This window comes from Castor canadensis, chromosome 8 (genome assembly GCF_047511655.1).
Source record: "Castor canadensis chromosome 8, mCasCan1.hap1v2, whole genome shotgun sequence".
NCBI classification, from domain to species: domain Eukaryota; kingdom Metazoa; phylum Chordata; class Mammalia; order Rodentia; family Castoridae; genus Castor; species Castor canadensis.
The window spans coordinates 100,698,578-100,719,688 of record NC_133393.1 but is presented as its reverse complement, the minus strand read 5'-3'; the positions used below and the strand labels follow the sequence as shown (position 1 = coordinate 100,719,688).

Sequence of the window (21,111 nt, the reverse complement as noted above, 5' to 3'; positions counted from 1 at the left end):
AACCCTACATACTATTTCATTGTCTTCATTACACACACATACATACCTGAAAACTGGTATAAAACTGACAATGATCTTAGTTTTCAGAGGAGACACTCAATACTTTCTTTGGCTGTTGTGAAAGGTGAAAAGCTACCCTGTTTCATCATGTTGGCAGTGCTCCTTTTTCCACTGTAACCTAATCCTCAGCAGCAGAGATGCACCTAAAAGCTGTATTGCAATGAACATCTAAGAGAAGCTGCTCTCTATTCCACTGCCTTTCAAGCTTTTCTGCTCCAAAGTTTTCTTGGAAAGTGCATCTGATTGCTTATGGTGCTGGGCAGGTATATTAAATTCATGTATTAAAGTCATGTAAGAGTAGGGGGTGTATTCACTGGTAGAGTGCTTGCCTAGCATGTACAAGGCCCTGGGTGTGATCTACAGCACCACAAATTCATATGTAACAGGAATTATACATCCATATGTATTTTTTATCACTGCAATTACTTATTTCATCTAAACAACTTGCATTCCTGTCAGGAATGAGAAAAGGAGGATCTCTACAATATTCATTAACTATAAGCAGGAAAACACTTCCTATAAAGAAGGAAAGATCAGCAGAAATAAAAAGGCAATGCAAACAGGGAAACAAAAGCTAAAAACAAATAACTACTATTTTAGGAATCTGTAGTAGGAGGAAGCTGAATGATTATCAGAATTTATGAGTATCATCTGTATATTTACACTGTGACCTCATATTAGCACACAAAGTCATACTGTCCAACAATTTGTGTTTGAATATTCCTCCCACCTTTCCATACTTTATAATATGGACAAAGAATTAATTTAAAATATATTCTCTGTTGTTTGTACACTAAAGTGCTGACACTTTATAAACATTTCAAATCTTCTTTTTCCTCCAGGAAGTCTTATCATTTTCCTTTCCTGTCTTCTATTTCTTTTCACTTCTCTAATAGAGCTCGTGTCTCTGTCTTTAAGATTGTCACACACTTGTAATAGATTTTACTTCTACCTCTTCCTAACTGGATGAAACTCTTTGCCAGGGCCTGTGTCTTTTTCATCTCTGTACATTAAAAGCTAAAGCAATTCCTGTCACAAGAAGAAACTCAATGCATGTTTATTAAATCAGGAAAAAATATGAACAAAGGAAATTTAGTTCTAAGACAAGTAAGTGATTCCTGAACAATCAAACCATTATTGACTCACACAGCCAAAACTAGAACCCAGTTTTTCAATGTCTTACTGAAACATTATTATAATTTTGATAATGATCCATTTGAGCATTCCTTCAAAAATATTTATTAAGCACTTACTATCTGTCCAGTAGGGACAGATCAGGGAATAAAACAAAACCAAACCAAACCTGTGCCGTCATGAAATTTGTATACCAGTAGGGGACTGAAGGTTTATATTCCAAATGTGCTCTGTTCAATATGGTAGCCATTAGTCAACTGGGGCTTTTTTAAATTTAAATTATTTAAAATGAAGTATAATAAAATTCAATTCCTTATGTATACTGGCTTCATTGCAAGTGTGCAAGAATCACATGTGGCTGGTGTATAACATTTATTGAGTAATTAGATTTATAGTATAGTTTTATTAGATACTAGTGTGTTATGGAGGAAAAAATATAATGCAAATAAAAGGAACAGAGTTGTATTGATCTAGTGTTGAAATTTTGGGGCAGCTCTAGAATACCTCAATCTGAAGGTGGATTTTTGAGTAAGATCTTAAGTAAGGGGCAGAAAGAAAAGCCATTTATAGTCCAAGGAAAACCATTCTAGGTAAAGGAAATAGTAAGTAAAAATCCCTGTGGTAAGAGAATGGCTGGTGTATTCTAGGAACAGCAGGAAGACAATGGACCTATAGTAGAGCCAGCAAGATAAAGGATAATAGGAAAGCAACGGAGGGGATTTGGAACAGGGAAGGTGTTCAAACTGAGATGGGAAGCCTTAGGTATGTTTGGACACGACTAGACGCAGGTTACAACAGGATTTTATATGCAGCTATTTTCAAAAGCCAGGATACTAAATAATGGGCCACAGCAGCAATCTGGACTACAGTAATAGTGGTTTGGACCAAGTAGCAGCAGGAGTAATGATGAATAGTTATAGTAAATTGTGGCTGACAGTAAATATGGGTCTACTAGTCTTATTTTTTTCCCTTCAAGTCGGAAGCTGGAGTATTGTGGTTGCAATAGGACATATAGCTAATTGCTCAAGAAAGAGAAGAATTTTATCTGTGCTAATGTTATTTAATAAGTGAAAGGGTAAGAGGAGAGGTGTATTATTTGACCTTTACTGGAATGTAGACAGCACAGGAGAGAAGATAGCATATATAGGGCCAGATGTAAATAGGTATAAGCATGTGACAATTCTGATTGTTTCAAATTTCCAAATTAAGGAACTAAATTAAAAAAAGGAAGAGATTATAGTGGGTTTAGGGAATGAGGATTAAATGAGAAAGAATCATCTTATAGAGTGTGAGAGAGATCAGAGTAGAGCAATAGAGTACAGAGTTTGCCCACTTGATATTCCTGATCGTGAATTAAAAGATGCCAGTAAATGCTACAATGTGGTTTTCTCCCATCATTTTCATCTATGGAGATACAGAGACCAAGGAGATGAAGAACTGGCTTTAACTAGAGTTCTGTTTTCATCAGTGGTTACAGGAAAATGAACAATAGATAGGCAAATTGAAAACATGTGCAAGGAAGTGATAATCAATGAATGTGAAATTTAGGTAAGGAGGGCAAAGCTGGTATGGATGAGTAGTGACTAATGTAGCAGTATTGCAGATTAGTAGCATTGAAGTTAATAATATCATTGAAGGATCATGAAACTTTGATACTAAAATAGGACCTGGTGGATGGAGAGTAAGATATTAGAAAAAAGAGATTATTGACATTTTTTAAGTTATTGGTAGTGACAGTGGGAGTCAAGGTCTTCTTGGAGATAAGGAGAGTCAAGAACTGAGAGGCCAGGGATTAAGATGAGAGGTGATTATATCATCATGACAATGATGATGAATGACAGTTACTATTTCATGTATTACCTTTTCTTTTCTTTTATTACCACAAAGACTCTGGGTTAAAAATCTGTAATTTCCCCACATAACAATGAGAAAAAATGTACTAAAGCTCAAAGAGGATAAATAACATGCTTAAGGAGATACTGGAAACAGGTCATGCCTAAGTCTATCTGGCTTAAAAGTTTATACTTATAAACATATAAGTAGCAATGACATAAGAAAATTCAAGTAGGGAGATATTTTTTGTCTTCCCAATGCTGTGTTCTTTGGGTAGCGATGCCATACAGATGGAAATAGATTGATGTAGTATATGGCTATGTCACGTGATACTAACCTGCAGAGGTTAGAAAACAAAGGGGTAGAGTAATGAGAAATTCTATGTTGCTGAAATGGAAAACTGACCAGAAACATAAGCTTTACAGTCAGATGGATCTAGGTATGAGTCTTGCTTTAGATCTAGGTATGAGTTAGTCTTTGGAAGACTAACATGGGTGGATTGATAAGGAATATATATTAAATACCCTTCTTCCCTTATATCAAGATCATTAATTAGTTTATTGAAATTTTACCTGATTCTGTTATGAAATTTGGTTTAATTCATTCTATTGACATCATAAATTTTATAGAATATTGTTACCATACGGTACAAAATTCATCTTTTGTCAGGCTTCTCTTGGGCCATATTACTTTTCCACCTCCTTTTTCACAGAAATGCCTATAATGAACTTAACTATCACATCTATTCACATAATCCATACCCTACAGAATTTCATATTATTTTATTATTTCCATCCTACAAAGACAAAAATCTGATTTGTCTGTCTTGCTATTGTCTACTTCAAACCTCCCAAGCAGGTGTTTCTTGGGATTATAACTCCTTTGTTTTGAATTCTTAATGGTATGGAGAATGGTATTAAAAGAATCTGTTTAAGCACAATATTCAGCTATTCTCTGCAAAAGATGAAAAGCACAATGTCCTCTCACAAAAGATTCTGTGACTTATGCACATGCATACCAGACTGCTTTTCTCAGTTTACTACATTGAAAAAAAAATGGAGCAAAGGAGTACGAGAACAGAGAACACAAAACCTGGACTAAACATTAAAATTTAGAGTGTTCTCAAAAAAGATCTGTAAAAGAGAGTCAAAGTCATAAAAGATGGATCATTTCCCCCTTATATCTATAATTCTTTTTAAGTTGAAACAAGGCAAAGTAGGCATTAGTATATAAAATTTTCTTTCTTTCTTATCCATTTCTTTTACTTTTCACATTGCAGATGTTATCCACATCTTTGGATAATGATTAAAATATTGAAAACAGATTAAATATTCTTAATCTGTTTATGTTAGAACGCTGTCATAACATAACCAGCTTTAGATGATAAGATGTCTTTGTTCAGATAGCCACAAGGTTCTTGTTCATTGGGTTGAAATGAACAAGAGAGATGAAACCAGTCAATACAGTTCAGAAATATATATTCATGAAACCAAACATGACATTCTGGGTATAAAGAGCACAGCAAGAAGTACTGAGTATCTTGACAGAATTACTCAAAGGACTGGGATCTAAACAGAGCAAAACCCTTCATTCCTAAACCACTGTCCACCATTCCACAGGTTACATTTCTCCAAATTAATTACCTAACTAATAAATTTAACTTAATAGAAGTAAAAAGAGATAAAAATTATTTTCTGTAGGAATTTATTTTTTACATATCAACTACTCATCTCTGGAAGGCTTTGGTATATTTGGGACAAGAATCTAAATATGATGTTAAATTAAATAATTAAAAACATTGAAGGAATAAACAAAATAAACTGTCAAGGGAAACAGGAAGATTTCTTAGGAAAAAAACCAACAAAACAAAAGAGATCAAAGAAGGCTACAAAAGGTGGAAAGATCTCCCATGCTCATGGATTGGCAGAATTAACATAGTAAAAATGGCTATACTACCAAAAGCAATCTACATGTTCAATGCAATTTCCATCAAAATCCCATTGACATTCATTATAGAGATTGAAAAATCTGCCCTAAAGTTCATTTGGAAACACAAAAGATGGTGAATAGCCAAGGCAACACTGAGCAAAAAGAGCAATGCTGGAGTTATCACAATACTTGACTTCAAACTATACTACAGAGCCATAGCAATAAAAACAGCATGGTACTGGCACAAAAACAGATATGAAGCCCAGTGGAACAGAATAGAGGACTCAGATATGAATCCACACAATTAGGCCCACCTTATTTTTGACAAAAGTGCCAAAAGCATACAATGGAGAAAAGACAGCCTCTTTAAGAACTGTTGCTGGGAAAAGTGGTTTTCTGCCTGCAGAAAGCTGAAACTAGATCAATGCTTATCACCCTGTATTTGTATCAACTCAAAGTGGATTCAGGACCTTAATATCAGACCTAAAACCTTGCCATTACTACAGGAAAGAGCAGGGAATACTCTGGAAGCAATAGGTATAGGCAAGGACTTTCTCAATAGAACCACAGCAGCCCAGCAACTAAGAGAAAGGCTAGACAAATGGGACTACATGAAGTTAAAAAGCTTCTGCACAACAAAAGAAATGGTCTCTAAACTGAAGAGACCACCCACAGAGTGGGAGAAAATATTTGCCAGCTATACATCAGACAAAGGACTGATAACCAGAATATAGAGGGAGCACAAAAAGCTAAACTCCCCCAAAACCAATGAACCAAAAGAAGTGGGCAACTGAACTAAACTGAACTTTTGCAAAAAAAAAAGCCCAAGTGCACAAAAAACACATGAAAAAATACTCACCATCCCTGGCTATAAAGGAAATGCAAATCAAAACCACACTAAGATTCCACCTCACCCCTGTTAGAATAGCTGTCATCAAGGACACCACTAACAACAAATGTTAGCAAGGATGTGGGAAAAAAGGAACCCTCATACACTGATGGTGGGAATGTAAGCTAGTACAACCACTTTAGAAAACAATATGGAGGCTTCTTAAAAAACTAAACAAAGATCTGCCATATGATCCAGCAATCCCTCTCCTGGTGATATACCTGAAGGAATGTGACTCAGGTTGTTACAGAGGCATCTGCACACCCATGTTTATTGCAGCACTACTCACAATAGCAAAGTTAGGGAAATAGCCAAGATGCCCCACTACCAGCAAATGGATTAAGGAAATATGGTATTTATACACAATGGAATTTTATTCATCCACAATGAAATTTTGTCATTCACAAGTAAATGGATAAAACTGGAGAATATCATCTTAAGTGAAGTTAACAAGGCTCAGACGGCCAAAAATTGCAAGTTCTCCCACTATGCGGATTATAGACCTAAAACAAATGCAGTAATATTATTGGACATGGGTCACACACTATGGGGAGAATGTGCATGGGAGGAATAGGGAAAGGGAAGGAAATTTAAAACTTGAGTGTGGTTGATGTGCTCACTGTAGAGGAGCAAATATAATAATCTTAAACTGGCAGAGGCCACTATGGGATGAGGACTAGGAAGTAGTGAAGAGGTCTGGTAGAGATGAACCAATGTGGGTTGTAATACCACATGTGCACAGAAGCAATGCTAGGAATCTCTCTGTATAGCTATTTTGATCTTAAACTAGCAAAAAACCACTATGTCTTTCTTATTGTCTCTTATGTTTTATCTTCAACAAAATTGTAGAACATTAGGGCAGAGCAGGTTCTGCCTGGATGGTGGTGGGAGAGGAGGAGGTGTGTAGGGAGAAGGGGAGGTGGCCCAAACAATATATACACATGTTAATAAATGTAAAACTGATAAATTAAAATTTAAAAAGACAAAACAAATAAGCAGCTACATTTGGCACATCATGAATATTACCATGAGTATAATGGAAAGTTAAACTAGTATTCATATTTTTAGTTAATTTAATTTAGGCCTTCTTAAATCCATTCTATGGTAAATATTTTATGACGTCACTAAAACAATAAAAAGGTACTGCTTGAAACTAAACATAAATTTAGAAATCTTGTGAGATGTGTTTTTCTGATTACTATTAGTGACTACCTTCCTGATGAATGACTACACAATATGTAAGGGGAGAGAAGTATTTCTATTTTCTATTTTAAAACTTATTACACAATAAGTGTTCAGCATAAATTGTAGTTTCATTTGGTGACCTAATAGCATAAAGTCAAACATAAAATAAGCGATAAAAAATATGTACATAAAACAGAAATGAATAAAATCTTTTCCTTTTTTCCCTCCACATGTTGATTTTGAAAGTTTAGCAAGTCCAGGGGATGAGTTAGTTTATTAGGGAAAGCAGTTTTACACATAGGCGTGACCTGCATCAAGCTTCTAGTTGGCTGTGTTTGATTGAGTTTGTAAGCTAGCTTTACAGAGCAGAAGTTATGCTGCCTTTGGAAAGCTTCATCAAGCTTCTAAAACATATCATGTTTAATTTAAGAAAAAACTTTTAAGTATTATTTTTTGCCACAATGTAAATGTACTTAATATTTCTGGTGTAGAACTGTGTTCACAATAAAGGCTTATGGTTGATCTCATTAAATTTGCTTTTGTGTATCTGAAAGTACATGGGTATTTTATGTATGTTTTAAACTATTATATTACAAACTAGTTGTGAAATATTGCTCGTACCCAAAAGGAATTTGGGAGGGTAAGGACAACCTCTAAGTATTCAAAGACTTTCTGAATTAAGTTATTAAAATGCAACCTTTTGCATATTCCTCCTTGGGTGGAGGGTTGCCCCAGACAGCAAGGGACAGTGAATACAAAGGGAGGCTTTAAGAACTTCCTGATTCTAGATCCGTGCTCACTCTTGGGAAGATGATAGAAAGTGGCAACACTGAGAAAGACTTGTTTCAACAGAAGCTTCTGTAGCCTGATTCTTGTCCCAAAACAAATAAACAGCCATCTGTTTGTCTTACATAGATTTTACAAGTTATTGCCAAAACGCATACCAGTTTTTCACCAATACCATACCAACTTGGAATAAAATTCCAAATGTTTGAACTTACTGCAAGTTTTTTCCTCTTAATTGGCAGCACCAAAACGATACCTTAAATTTTTGTTTTGTAGACGATATTTACATTCCTATATTAATGTAAATTATTGACACAAACATGGATTATACAGTAAAACACTGGAAAAAGTAAATGAAACTCCAAGTCACCCACATACACATAACATCCAGTCTTTTGCTCCCCCTTTCTTCACCAACTAGTACCTGTCTTATTTACAGGCACTTTATACTCATCATCTAAAAAGAGACAAATATAAAGTAGATCAGAGTTCTACTTAATAGTTTTATTCTTTCTCAAACTGCCAGGAATGGACATTCATTTCCTGGTGTTCTGAGAAAATACGAAGGTTACTTCCATTTAGTACTTCTAATGCAACCATTGATTTGTGTGAGAGATGAGGCCATAGTAGAACAACACCAACTACAGTCATCAAAACAAGTATGCACTACACATTCTAATTACAACAATTCAAGGTGTGAGCCATCAGTTGTTCATCAGTTTTTAAAAACCATCAAATCTTCCATGGAAATTCCAAAGCCTTACATTTAATATCCTCTGAATGACTAGAAAATATCTAAATATGATTGCTACTACTTTTATAAAAGGAAGTTGTGTTCCTTTAAGAATTTCAGTAATATCCAGGGTAACTGAAAACCACCCACATAAATGCTAATGTAAATTAGTTTTATGTTGTGCAAGCTTATCCCACTCTCAAAAACAACAGATAAAATGACTATAATAAACCTGAGAAATTACAAATATTTACATGCAACACAGGAAACATCTGTTTAATATAATCTTATCAGATAATCATACCTCACATAGGTATGATTATCATACCTTATGACCATCATTATTTACAGATTCTATATCTACAGATTTGCTTATTTGTAACCCCAAAATCAATACTCAGAGCTTCCAGTCATTGAAGTATACAGGAGTGAAAAATTTGAACTGCCCGACATATGTTCCATTGGAGGTTTAATAAGGCAGTGCTCCACTTCTTGTTTTAGCTCTCTTGCTATAAACAAGAGTACATTTTCATGGTCTACTGAAATGCCACATTTCCAGCATTGTTGTGCTTTTTCTTGGTGTTTTTACTGTTTAAAATAGCCCAAAGCACAATGCTGAGTACTGGCTAGGTTGCTTAAACAAAAGAAAGCCATGATGTGCCTTAAGTTTCATTCAGGAATAATTTATAATGTCATTTGCTATAAATTCAATGTTAGTGAATCAAAAATGTAATTAAATATGTTTTTAAACAGAAATCCACAGAAAACATGGTTGCTAGAAATGGTCTAACCAAAGGCTCTCGGGAAGCTAACCCTGCATTTCCCCAAAAAGTTTCTTACTTGCTAATTCAGTTTTCCTGGCAACTTGCAGAGCATTTCTCCTGAAAATCACAATCACCCGTACTTTTCTACATTCTAGATTGTGAATCTGCTCTTATGACAGAAGAAAAAGAGGAAAATACCCAGAGTTGTGATGTTGCTGCTTTTTATGAACTTAATTGTATCCTTTTAAAATTCCTGAAGTCCTAACTATTAGTATGATAGTCTGTAGAAACAGGACTGCAAGGAGGGAATTAAGGTTAATCAAGGTCATAAGAAATATTAAGGTGGAGCCCTAATCCACTATGACAAATGTAGGTAATTCTCCAAACACAGGAAAGATTTTTAAAAGCTGTACCAAAAGAAAGACCAATGTCTATTCCACTTCTAACATATAGGAGGTACAGGGGAAATGCCACAACAAATATGACTTTTTTATTTCTTATTTTACTTCTTGAATTCAAGCTTTTCTGGCACCACATTTTATTATTTTCCTTGACTCTTATCTGTGGTTTCATTGTATAATGAATAATATCAAATGCAGTAGCAGCAACAAGAGCTACAATAGAACACTATAATTTCCTAAGTTTCAAATCCAATATTTACTGTTACTGAAAATGACCCTGAGCACAGCAGTACATATTATACACACAAATGCTTCTGCATATACATGTATGCATATATTTTCTGTGCTCTTACAGATGAGAAAACCAAGGATCCAAGGTCTAGTGTCAAATAGTCTTAACAACCAAGTGGCAAAGTCCTAATTTCATAGGTGTTATTTTGGAGCTCATTATTTTAATTAAAATACTAGTCTGTCTCTCATTAGACTAGTAAACCATTAATAAATACTTCTGAGTATCCAGAAATATGCATAGCTTTATGTATCAATTGATATAATATGCACTTGAGTTTTCTGGGTAGCTATAAAATATTATATGTCATTAGGCACAGAATTTCTAAATACAGAATATGCATTTTGACACATTATCTTTCAAGCTAGATATAAGATATCCAAATGCAAAGTTCCCCAAGAACAATTACTAAAATCCAACACATTTTTATTCTTGGAAAATATATATTAGTCTCTTTGAAAAGAGTTGAGTAAGGAGTAGTTACTGCTTTGACCCTTCAGAGCCTGCTTTTCTTCAAGGCACAGTATCATCCTTTCATTAAGGAACTTCTTTCTTATTCAGATACAAATGACTAAGGCAACCAATGTTTGATCCTCACCCATTCACTGCTTGAAGGCACATGCAAAGCAGTATACATGTTCCCTAAATTTGCCAAAATAAAACATAGGGAACAGAGGTAGTCTTTCTAATGGCCAATTGGAGCCTGAAATATGAGGCTGAGTTGTCTATGGCCAATACAAAAAGTGCAACATGCAGGACAAATAGAATCACTGGTGCTAGTTGACCTGGAGGACAACGGTATCTATGCTCCTCCTCTTATTTGTGTACATGAATATTTCTTCAGATCTTAAAATGTTTGAATCAATTTCTGTCATTTGCAACTGAAATTCAATCACATAAACTAGGTTATCTTTATAAATTAGTAAGTGAAAGTCTCATGTCCAAGGCAATAGTTTCTTCAGTTTTCTGCTAAAAGAGCATTTGGTAAAAATCTAACATTATTTGCACTAAATTATCAGCCCTCTGTAAAGAAAGAATCTTCTGGAATAGCTTCAAAGATCTAGCATACATGCAAGGCAACCTTGACCCATAACTCTTTCCATTCTTGTCTTGGGAGAGAAAGAGATATTTAATCATGGAAAACTCCAAAGATGTGACTTGACCTCTACTATGTGCTTCAAAGTGCCTGCCTCTCACTTTTCTTCCCATGAAAACTAGTAAGGATGATATCCAGCATACTTTCTTTTTCATTTGACATGTTAAAGGCTGCTTTTGTCCAACAGAGATCTGACAAAGTACCTCCTGCACAAACATCCTTATGACATAAGCTAAACTGAGTAAGGACATTTCATACTATGCTCTTGTCCCCATGTAATAATTTACATACATTACATAACAGTTATACAACAAACAGGGCTTCATGTTTGCAATGACCTTTAAGTTCTTTGACGAACAATTCTTGCAGGCTTAACAAATATTGTTTACTCTTTCAAAGTGTGGGGTAGGTCATGGGCCTTCCTCTTGTAGGTATGTCAGTGCAACATGGTTATTTCAGCAGAGAAAGGGAAGAGGGAAACTGTGCACCAGCTCAAACTGCTGTGTCCAGGAGGTGCTCAGGAGTGACATGTGTCTTCCCACTCACATTTTACTAGGCAAATCTAGTCACTGGCTTCAACTTAAGGGGAGAAAGCTGGAAAGTATATAGTAGTACATAGATATACGAAGAGCGTAATAGTTTCTTCCATGTTGTACCATGTTTCCTAGAAAAACTTTAGCAATATCTATAACTATTATGATAGATTAAAAAACCAACATAGCACATGTATGAGGTGTCCATAGCCTGCCTTCACAGGATTTGCCAAGTATACCTGCTAGACTTTCTGGGTTTTATAAAGGAAAGAAGAAAGTCCCAGCTGCCTCAAACACAGAGATAGAATGAGCTTCTCTTGATACTGCTGCTAAGAGAGGGTACTATATGAATTATATTAATCGTCTACCCCTTATGCAAATATTCAGAGCTCAAAGGAGAATAATATAGTGACCTTATTTATATTTTAAAAGGAACAGAAAAATACACATTGTACCTTATGTTCACCAACCTGCTGTGCTACACCTTTTGCTTCTTGGCCTCCAGTAAAATAGGCTTACTGGTCCAATGTTCAGTCCCTGTGAACCCTGGTCCATAGTAAAACCATCACCCCTACTTTAGCACATTTGGTAATTACTGCTCACATAAAACAGAAGAAAAAGCCAATTTTGCTCTGCAGAATAGCTAATTGTTTCCAGTCAGAACAGATTCCAGAGAAATCACGAGGTACTCATACAGACTGGCAGCCCAAAATCTGTATTCAGTAACTGTGCAGCTAACCATACCTAAATTATCATTCAACAGAATTAACAGACAAACATTGCATTGGAAGACAACCCTACGGATTCACTGTTTCCAAACGAAATCCCCACATCCATCTAAGCAATGTAGCAAGTTTAAATTACAGTATGTTTTCTACTGCTACTTAGCAATGTATTAATGGGGTGACCACTGCTTGACCTATTTGCTGAAATTTGCTAAAACTCCACGAGACCATATGGATAACCAGATGGATTGCTGTAATTTGGTGCTACTATTCTAAAGATGAAGTAAGGTATAAACATAATTTGCATTCTTTTCCATCATTCCTGCATACCTGTTATTACTTTCATTTTTCATTCAGACATCAGAAGGGAAGATAATACCTTGCCACCGAGGCCCAGATGCCAACTAATTACTACAAGAGACTCCAGCCCTGATATCACAGGCCAGGTCTCAGAACATGCTCCATCCTACTCAATGACCCCATTTTGTAATTAATAGGTAGCCCTAATGTTATGTCAGATCTTGTTCTCGAGGCTAATTTAACTAGCATTATGTTGAGTAGAATATTTCAGTTACTTGGTAGAGACTCATGATACTTCATAGTTATACTATATGCTTTTTTACCTCATGGTCTTTGAATTTATTTTATAATCATCAAACAAAAAACATCTCTACAAATTGAGATCTTTCAAATACTAGATTAAAAATTTAATATTTTAAATCAAATATTGATTTTTTTTCAGAGACACTTATTAAAATGCAAGTTTCTAGACTCTACCAAAAGAAATTCTGACAAGAGAGGTACAGGGTAAGGAATAGGGTTATGTACTTTGGATAAAATGTAATATTCAGACAGAGAAAATCTGTCCAACACACTTGAAAACCAAACACTTAAAGGTAACAGGACTGCTTATTATGCCTTAGATTATTAATTGAATCTAGCAGACTTTTTGTCCTGGATAGTTATATTTCTGAAAAAATTACCGGCATTGACACACACAAAAAAAATGTTTCCACATTAAGATTACAGCTTTCGGAACAAAGGTGTGTCTCAAAACATGGAGCACTTGCCTAGCAAGCATGAAGAAGCCCTGCCTTCAAACCCCAGTACTGCCAAAATAAACAAGCAAATAAATAATTACAGCTTTAAGTGTGGAAATTATTTTTATTAAAATATTAAGACCTAATTATCAGGATAAGGCATGGATATTTCTAAAAAGCTGTGTAAATGTATGATATCTATATCCAACAGTAGATATGCCAGAGAGTACCATTTCTATCCAACAGGCAAAGGGTAGGAATTATGCTTTTAGTTTTAAGGGAAAGGCCAAAGGGTAACAGAATTTCTGCAATTCCTGTTTCCTTCATAGCCATGGATAACATGCAAAATATTTTCACCCTGATAACTAAGGACGTGGGGCAAAATGCCAAGTACTTCCTTGGATCTCACCTAGATAATAATACTACACACTAAGTATTTCATGTGTTCCATTGTTTTCTCTTTTCCTTTTTGGTGTGTGGGTGTGAGAAGCAGAATTTTTCATTGACCTGCCTTAATAGCATTTAAAAGGTACCTTTTGATATTAAGATAAAAATGCATTAGTTTAACCTAGCCAATCCAAAAACCACCAATATATAAAAAGTGGAAAACATACCAATCATCACTAATACACACACACACACACACACACACAGAGTAGGATCAAATGTTTACTTTGGTTGTACAACAAAGAGACAACATCTTAAATCTTTATGTCACTGAGCAAATGACCTTGGTGGGGGTAGCAGACAAGTCACAATGTTGCAAGGAAGAGCATTTCATCAGGTTTGCAGAAGCCCTGGTTTAAATCTGGCTGTATATGTACAGGGGATGATACAGAAATCAGACAGCACAGTGATTAGATGTTTGAAATAGCAATTTTTATCTGCCACTAATGAGCTATTTGACTTAGGAAAGCTATTTTATTTCTCTGTTTCTTCAGCTACAGAATAGAGAGAAAGATGATAACACTTATTTCACAGGCTGTTGAAAGGATTAAGTCATTTCACACATGTAAAGTACTGAGAGCTTAGCTAACAGTAAATACTAAAAAATACTGGGTATTATAATTGAAGCTCTAACTCCCTCAATAAGAGCTACATTTCTTTACTTATAAAGTAAAGATATGGTAAAAGATGATTTATATAATATCTTTATATTCTGGGTTTGTTTGGGTTTTTGGCAGTACTGTGTGTGAACTCAGGTCTTTCTCTGCACTTGGTAGGCAGATCCCCTTGAGTCATGCCCATAGCCATTTTTTGCTTTAGTTTTCAGATAGGATTTTCCATATTTTGCCTGGGGCCAGCCTCAGACCAGAGGTAATCCTACCTGCAGAGTAGCTGGTATTTCAGGTGTGTGTCATCCTGACCATAAATTCTTATACTCTGAGTCTACATGTTTCTTTGAAGTTAACTATCCAGTTGAAAAATGAAACTTTAAAAAAAAATCCATACATTTTAACTATTGACTTTTGAAAAAATTTGTAAGGCAGTGTTCTGCTGTTTAGACTGATTTAAAGATGATAGATTACATAAAAATGAGTAAATTCCATTTTTAACATTCGGAAGTGAGATGCTTTGATTCATTCATTATCTCTCATGACTCATACCCTCATTTGAACATAGAACACAGTAAGATAATTGTCAGGCAATCATTTAAACCAAAGACGTCATTATTTAATGAGTTCTGTGGCAATAAAGAATTATTTCACAGAATTCATATGACAACACTCCATTTTCACAGTGTAAAGAGAAATGCTTTCAGGGCCTATCAACAACTTAAGTTTTTTTTCATTCAGGAAAGCCAGTTCTGCTATGGAAATGCTTTTAGGGCCTATCAACAACTTAAGATATTTTTTCATTCAGGAAAGCCAGTTCTGCTATGATATATGTATCATATATCAACACTATAATGTAGCCTTTAATCCACATTAAGTGGAAAGGTGATTCCTTTGGAAATTCCATTTTGGTGTGTTCAAATAAATCTTTATTCAAATACTCTATATTCAACCTTAAAGTGGAAGGAATAGCTTAAAATTATTAACAATTGAGTTCTAACTACACTTTTGACCAATTTTAACTGACTATAATATGAAAACAGGACTTAGATTGGCCAACACACTGCACGTAAAACATGTGGAAAGAAGATAACGTTTTCTTAACCCAGAATTCTGTTTATCTCAAGAATCTTACCTCCTGCATACATAATAGCCAGCATAATGGATGATATCCACGCTATTTCACTGTAGCTAGCATTGAATATTCCCTGAATTTCTTTGAAGAATACTGTGACAGCTTTGGGGAATGCATAAGAAAATCCAATGCAGATAAAAGATGCTCCAACTACAACCCAGCCCCACCCTCCATCAGGAGGCGGGTGTAGAGGTGGAGGACTTGTTGCTGGTGGCATCTCTGCTCCTGTATTTGAAATTCAAGTAACCTATATGAAAAGAAAAAAGTTTAAACTTTATTTCCATTTTTATATATCACTCTTACTAGTTACTGAAATAATTTTTTCTGGGTATAACTACAATATGATTTTTCATGAATAATTTTAATGCTCATACTCAGAAAATCTACACAAGCAATGTATGCACATGTGGACAAATGAACAAAAAAATTATGTGAAATATGTAACTTTGACTAGTATGAGCTGAATACTGAAAGCATTTAATTTGTGTATGGGAACAAAAACTACACAAATTAAAGTTAAGAATTTAGACCAAAGTTGAAATGCCTACCAAATAATAACAGCTTATTTTCAAGTATAAGGAAAATCAAACTGCCACCATGTAAAAAAGAATACTTTCTTAATCCAAACTGTCGAAATTAAGATTTAATACATAAAGGTAAAAAAGGACCAGATATCAAATTTGATGAATTGCAAAGAATTAAATAGGCATATTTTAGGATTTTTCTTCTTTTAATAATTGAGAATACTTAAAACCATTTCTGCCCAGATCTGGTTTCTGAATCTATAGGATTAGAATTTATATAGTTTTTATGGAGTTACTTTGATCTTAATAAACTTCCCAAACCTGTGCTACTGATCATTTTATGAGTGACATATTTTATACACTTTTAATAGCAAAGAAATTCTACAATTTCTACAATATTCTACAATATTCTGGCAAGGAATATGTTTGTTTGTTGGGTTGGGAGGGTGGAGAAAGGGTTTTCCATTTGGGATATGCCTAAGAACACCTAACTGCTGGCTTTAAGGTATAGAACTGTGTTCCTGTGGAAGAAAATGAAATTACATAATGGTATATTTAAAATTACATGAATTTAATTAAAATCATCTTGGTTCCCTAGCATTTCTTTTTTCTTTTTGTAGTAGAGTGATGCTGTTTGCTTAACTTTTGCCAGAATTTCTCAGTATCTTCCTTATATTGCTCTCTGCTGTAATGTAGAGGAAAGAGAGAAGCACGTTTCTGTTGGTAAGATAATGTTGCAATAAATTAATAAAAACAAATTTTGCCATGTATTCAGAGAACCTAGCCTTCAACATGATCTGCTAGTGTTCTGTAGTGCCTTCTGTTATTACCCTTTTGGTTGGCTGTGTAGATTGTTCTAGTCTGCTATACTTTTTAAGTATAAACTGCACATATTTAACATATAGTAGGTTATGTTTTGATGTACATATTCAGAGTGAAATACTTATTACTTTCAATTTAATTAACATACTCATCTTTCACATAGTCAGCATTTTTCTATTTTTATGGTAAATCACCTGAAGTCCACTGTCTCAACAAATTTCTGGTAAGCATACAGAATTATAGACTACAGTCATCATGTTGCATATTACAACTTTAGACTTATTCATCCTATGTACCTGCAAATTTGCACCCTTAGAACAATATCTCCTCTTTTCTACCATATACCCTACACCCTAGTAAATATGGCTCTGCTCTTTGCTTCTGTGAATTTTACTTTGTTTTTTTGTTTTTTCATTTTTTTTCCCTGTGGATGTACTGGGGTTTGAACTCAGAGCCTCATGTTTGCTAGGCTGAAGCTCTAACACTTGAGCCACTCCACCCACTCCACCATCCCTGAATTTGACTTTTTAAAAGTCTAAAATAAATATAAAAGTGAGCTCATGCTTATTTCCTTCAGCACTATGTCCTCTGAGTATATCCATGTTGACATAAATGGCTGGCACATCTCTACTGCTTTTGAATGAAATCAACAATAATATTTCATTAACTTTATAGAATAGACATAATTATACTATAAAACAAGGTTCTACAAGTTTTTCGTGTTAAGGACCAGGCAATAAATACTTGAGATGTTGCTGCCTATCTGGTATCTTTTGTAACTACTAAGCTTGACAGTTTTAGAACAAAAGTTGCCATTAAAAATACTAATAATAAAAGGACATGGCTGTGTTCCAATAAAATTTTACTTGCCAACTAGGTTGACAGCTGGATTTTCATGATCCCTGTATTATAACATCAGAAAACCTACTGGGCATCAGTGGCTGATGATTGTAATTCTTGCTACTTGGGAGGCTGAGATCAGGAAGATGACAGTTTGAGGCCAGTCTGGGGAAGTAGTTCATGATACCTCATCTCAAAGCAACCAGAGCAAAATGGACTGGAGGTGTGACAAGCTGTGGAATGCTTGCTATGCAAGTGCAAAGCCTTGGGTTCAAACCCCAGTCTCACTAAAATATATATATATATATTAGAAAACCTAAAAGAGAAAAACAAAATCACACGCAATTATACTATTCTATCAGCCATTATTAAAATTTTTGCATGCCTTTTCCTTATCTCTCTATATTCACATTTATAATATATTAAATAATACTGTAATCTTATGAATCACAAAAATAGAATTGTATTTTTAATATTAGGATTTCTTAATTGTTATTAGCATTTTCTCCTGTAGCAACACAATTTTTAGACAATATAAAAAGCCTGAAGAGTGAAAATCAGAACTAAAAATTACCAAAGTCAACCTTCAGCTGTCACCATGGTTAATAGAAAACCATATGACCTAATTTTTCTTTTTTTACATAAATTGTATATTCATATATTTATTAAAAAGAGCAATAGCCAGTTACTGTTTTAAAAGAAGTTGACAAGTGTGCCTTCCATTCTCTTAGACAGTGCGAGTGAAAAGAAACATCTTATAATTTAAAATCTTATAAATGTTATGCAAAAGGCAAATCCCTTTGATTTTTCCAAGAAACTAAAGAAGTACAATAATAAATTATTCTTGACTAAATAAATGCACATGTAAACCCACAAAAAAATGGCTCTACATGCAATAACAGTAATTAGATGGAAAAGCTTCAAAAGTTCAAATGTATTATCTTTTACCTTACTGACTCTTAAATGTATGTTATCTAAGTTAATCTATAGTCCAATTTATAGGTATACAAAAATGTATAAAAGGATGTACCTCAGTAAATATTGAGTACTTATGATGTTAAGTGTTTATTATCTCCAGTAAATATTTATTTGTTAATTTAGAATCCACAAAACTCACTTGGTACTTTGTCTATTTTTAAAAAATGGGAGAAATTTCAGACTTGTTAAGAAATTTGACCTAAGTAAAAAAATAATGTCAGGGACTGGATTTCACTCATCACAAGTGACTATAAACATAATATAAATAGAATTAGAAATAAGACTACTGAGTAATATGTTCAGTGAGAAAAATAAGCAAAAAAACCCACCTGGCATTTTTATTACGTTTTGTCTACATTTCTAAATATTCTTAAGGGTCAAAATAGTCAATGGTATTTGATTATAAAAACAGCAAAAAATATAATAACTTCTTTTCATAAAAATTGTTTTGTTTGTGTTTTAAATGCTCCCCCAAATGATGATGTGTGGAAGGCTTGAATGCCAGCCTTTGATGCTGTTGGAAGTGCTTAAGGAGGTGGAGCCAAATGGAAGGAAGTTAGGTCACTGGGGTGTGCTCTTGGAGTGTACATTGAGACCAATACCCTTTCTTTCTTTCTCTCCTTCTTGGACCCTAGAAGGTGAGCAGCTTTGCACAACATGGGCTCCCCGTGATGTATTGCCTCATCACAGGCCCAAAGTAACAGGACTAAGTAAATATGAACTGATACCTTTGAAACGATGAGCAAGAATTAATGTTTCTTCCTCTTAAGTTGATTTGCTTAAGTATTTTGTTACAGCCAAATTCCTCACACAAATTTACATTTGTAAATTAAAACCCTACTAAAACTATTAAGGAGATTGTAACAATAAGGCCAAATGAAAAGCTTCAATCACAGATAAATAATGCACATGATGTAGATCTTGGTTCATCCTGGTCATCAGTGAAAACACACTTCTATTAGATGAGTATTCTACAGAGGTTAAAACCAATCCAAAATGCCACCCTTTATCAAGTATTATTTTTAAAAAGTTTACATGTATTCAGTATGTATACAGTCTGCTTTTATAATAATTTTTTTCTTTCATGGAAACAATACAAATTATCTATCTATCCATCTATTTCAATGTAGAGACAGGCTTATTTCTGTTATTCATTTTACTATACATGGGCACTAGAGATAGTATCTTTAAAATGTATAATACTTAAGAAAGAGAGTGAAAAAGAAAGAAAGGAAGAAAGGAAGGAAGGAAAAAAGAAAGGAAGGATATGGATTGTAAGTATTGCTTAAATAAGCAGACTAGAGCAATTGCCCTTTGAAAGTTGTCTAAACAATATGAATCTATATATTACTAAATTCTTAAAAAGAATTTTGAAAATTATTTTTATTTTTGAAAAGAAAACCTAGAGAAATACTGAAGACATGCAAAAAAGCATTTATGTGGTAAACTACTTTTTATTTTAAAGTCAATATAAAAACAGTTATGAGACTTAAAGACCTCACTCTGCAATTTTCCTGTTGGCCTAAAGGAAACAAAACTGCCTTTCATTACTAATTCATGTGTTTAAACTACTGTAGTTTTATTAAATCTGCTAAACATGTAGAAGTAATACTGGGTAATTCTTTTTCAGTCATTTCAAAAATCATAAATAATATTTCTAAATAATCTTAAAGTCATACTGTTAAATCATATCAATGGGACTATTATAATTGAATAATTATGTTACATTACAAATGTAAGTATTGAAATTTATTAATGATTGAAGAAGAAGTCGAAATTTCCATTTTACACACATGAGAGAATGGCCATAGAAAAGTGAAGGGTTTCATATAGAGTCACAATGAGCACTTGTCATCCCTAGCATAAATTACATAAATTTGAACTTTCTAGGTATTAAAATATGCCCTACCTTAAAAATATATCATTCTTATATCAAAATAATTTAAAATCCCACATCTGCTAAAATACTGTACTTAGTGTGCTCCTGAGGTTGAAGTAAAAGAGGAAATTTATATATAAATTATTAAATGAAATAGTGTATGCTTAGTTTAACTTAGGGATCTGTTCAATAAATCATGGTTGATGCTAAATGTGAAGTTATCAGTCTCTGTAGAAGTGCTTAACAATTTTAGAGCCTTCTGAAAATAACAATAGGTATTTTTAATCTGACAGCCTCTATGTGCCCTTTCCTGACCATGGTATCTGCCCTCTAACAAAAGACAACTATTAATTTTTGGGGAACATCATCTTAAGTGAACTTAGGCTCAAAAAGCCAAAAATCTCATGTTCTTCTTCATATGTGAATTATAGACCTAAAACAAATGCACTAATATTATTGGATATGGATCACAGACTAAGGG

At 34.1% G+C, this 21,111-nt stretch overlaps 1 protein-coding gene across 14 annotated transcripts in view; it reads right to left on the bottom strand.

Moving 5' to 3' along the window:
* The window catches only part of LOC109686449 (monocarboxylate transporter 2), a 182,333-nt gene that overhangs the window by 60,869 nt on the left and 100,353 nt on the right, over positions 1-21,111 (bottom strand). For 11 of the 14 annotated variants that reach the window (XM_074083786.1, XM_074083792.1, XM_074083789.1 and 8 more), the window contains one exon: positions 15,588-15,834. The exons of the other annotated variants lie outside the window; for them this stretch is intronic. In XM_074083786.1, the coding sequence (XP_073939887.1) occupies positions 15,588-15,804 (217 nt within the window). In that variant the 5' untranslated portion in view covers positions 15,805-15,834. The remainder of the gene's footprint in view (positions 1-15,587; positions 15,835-21,111) is intronic. 14 annotated transcript variants of the gene reach the window in all.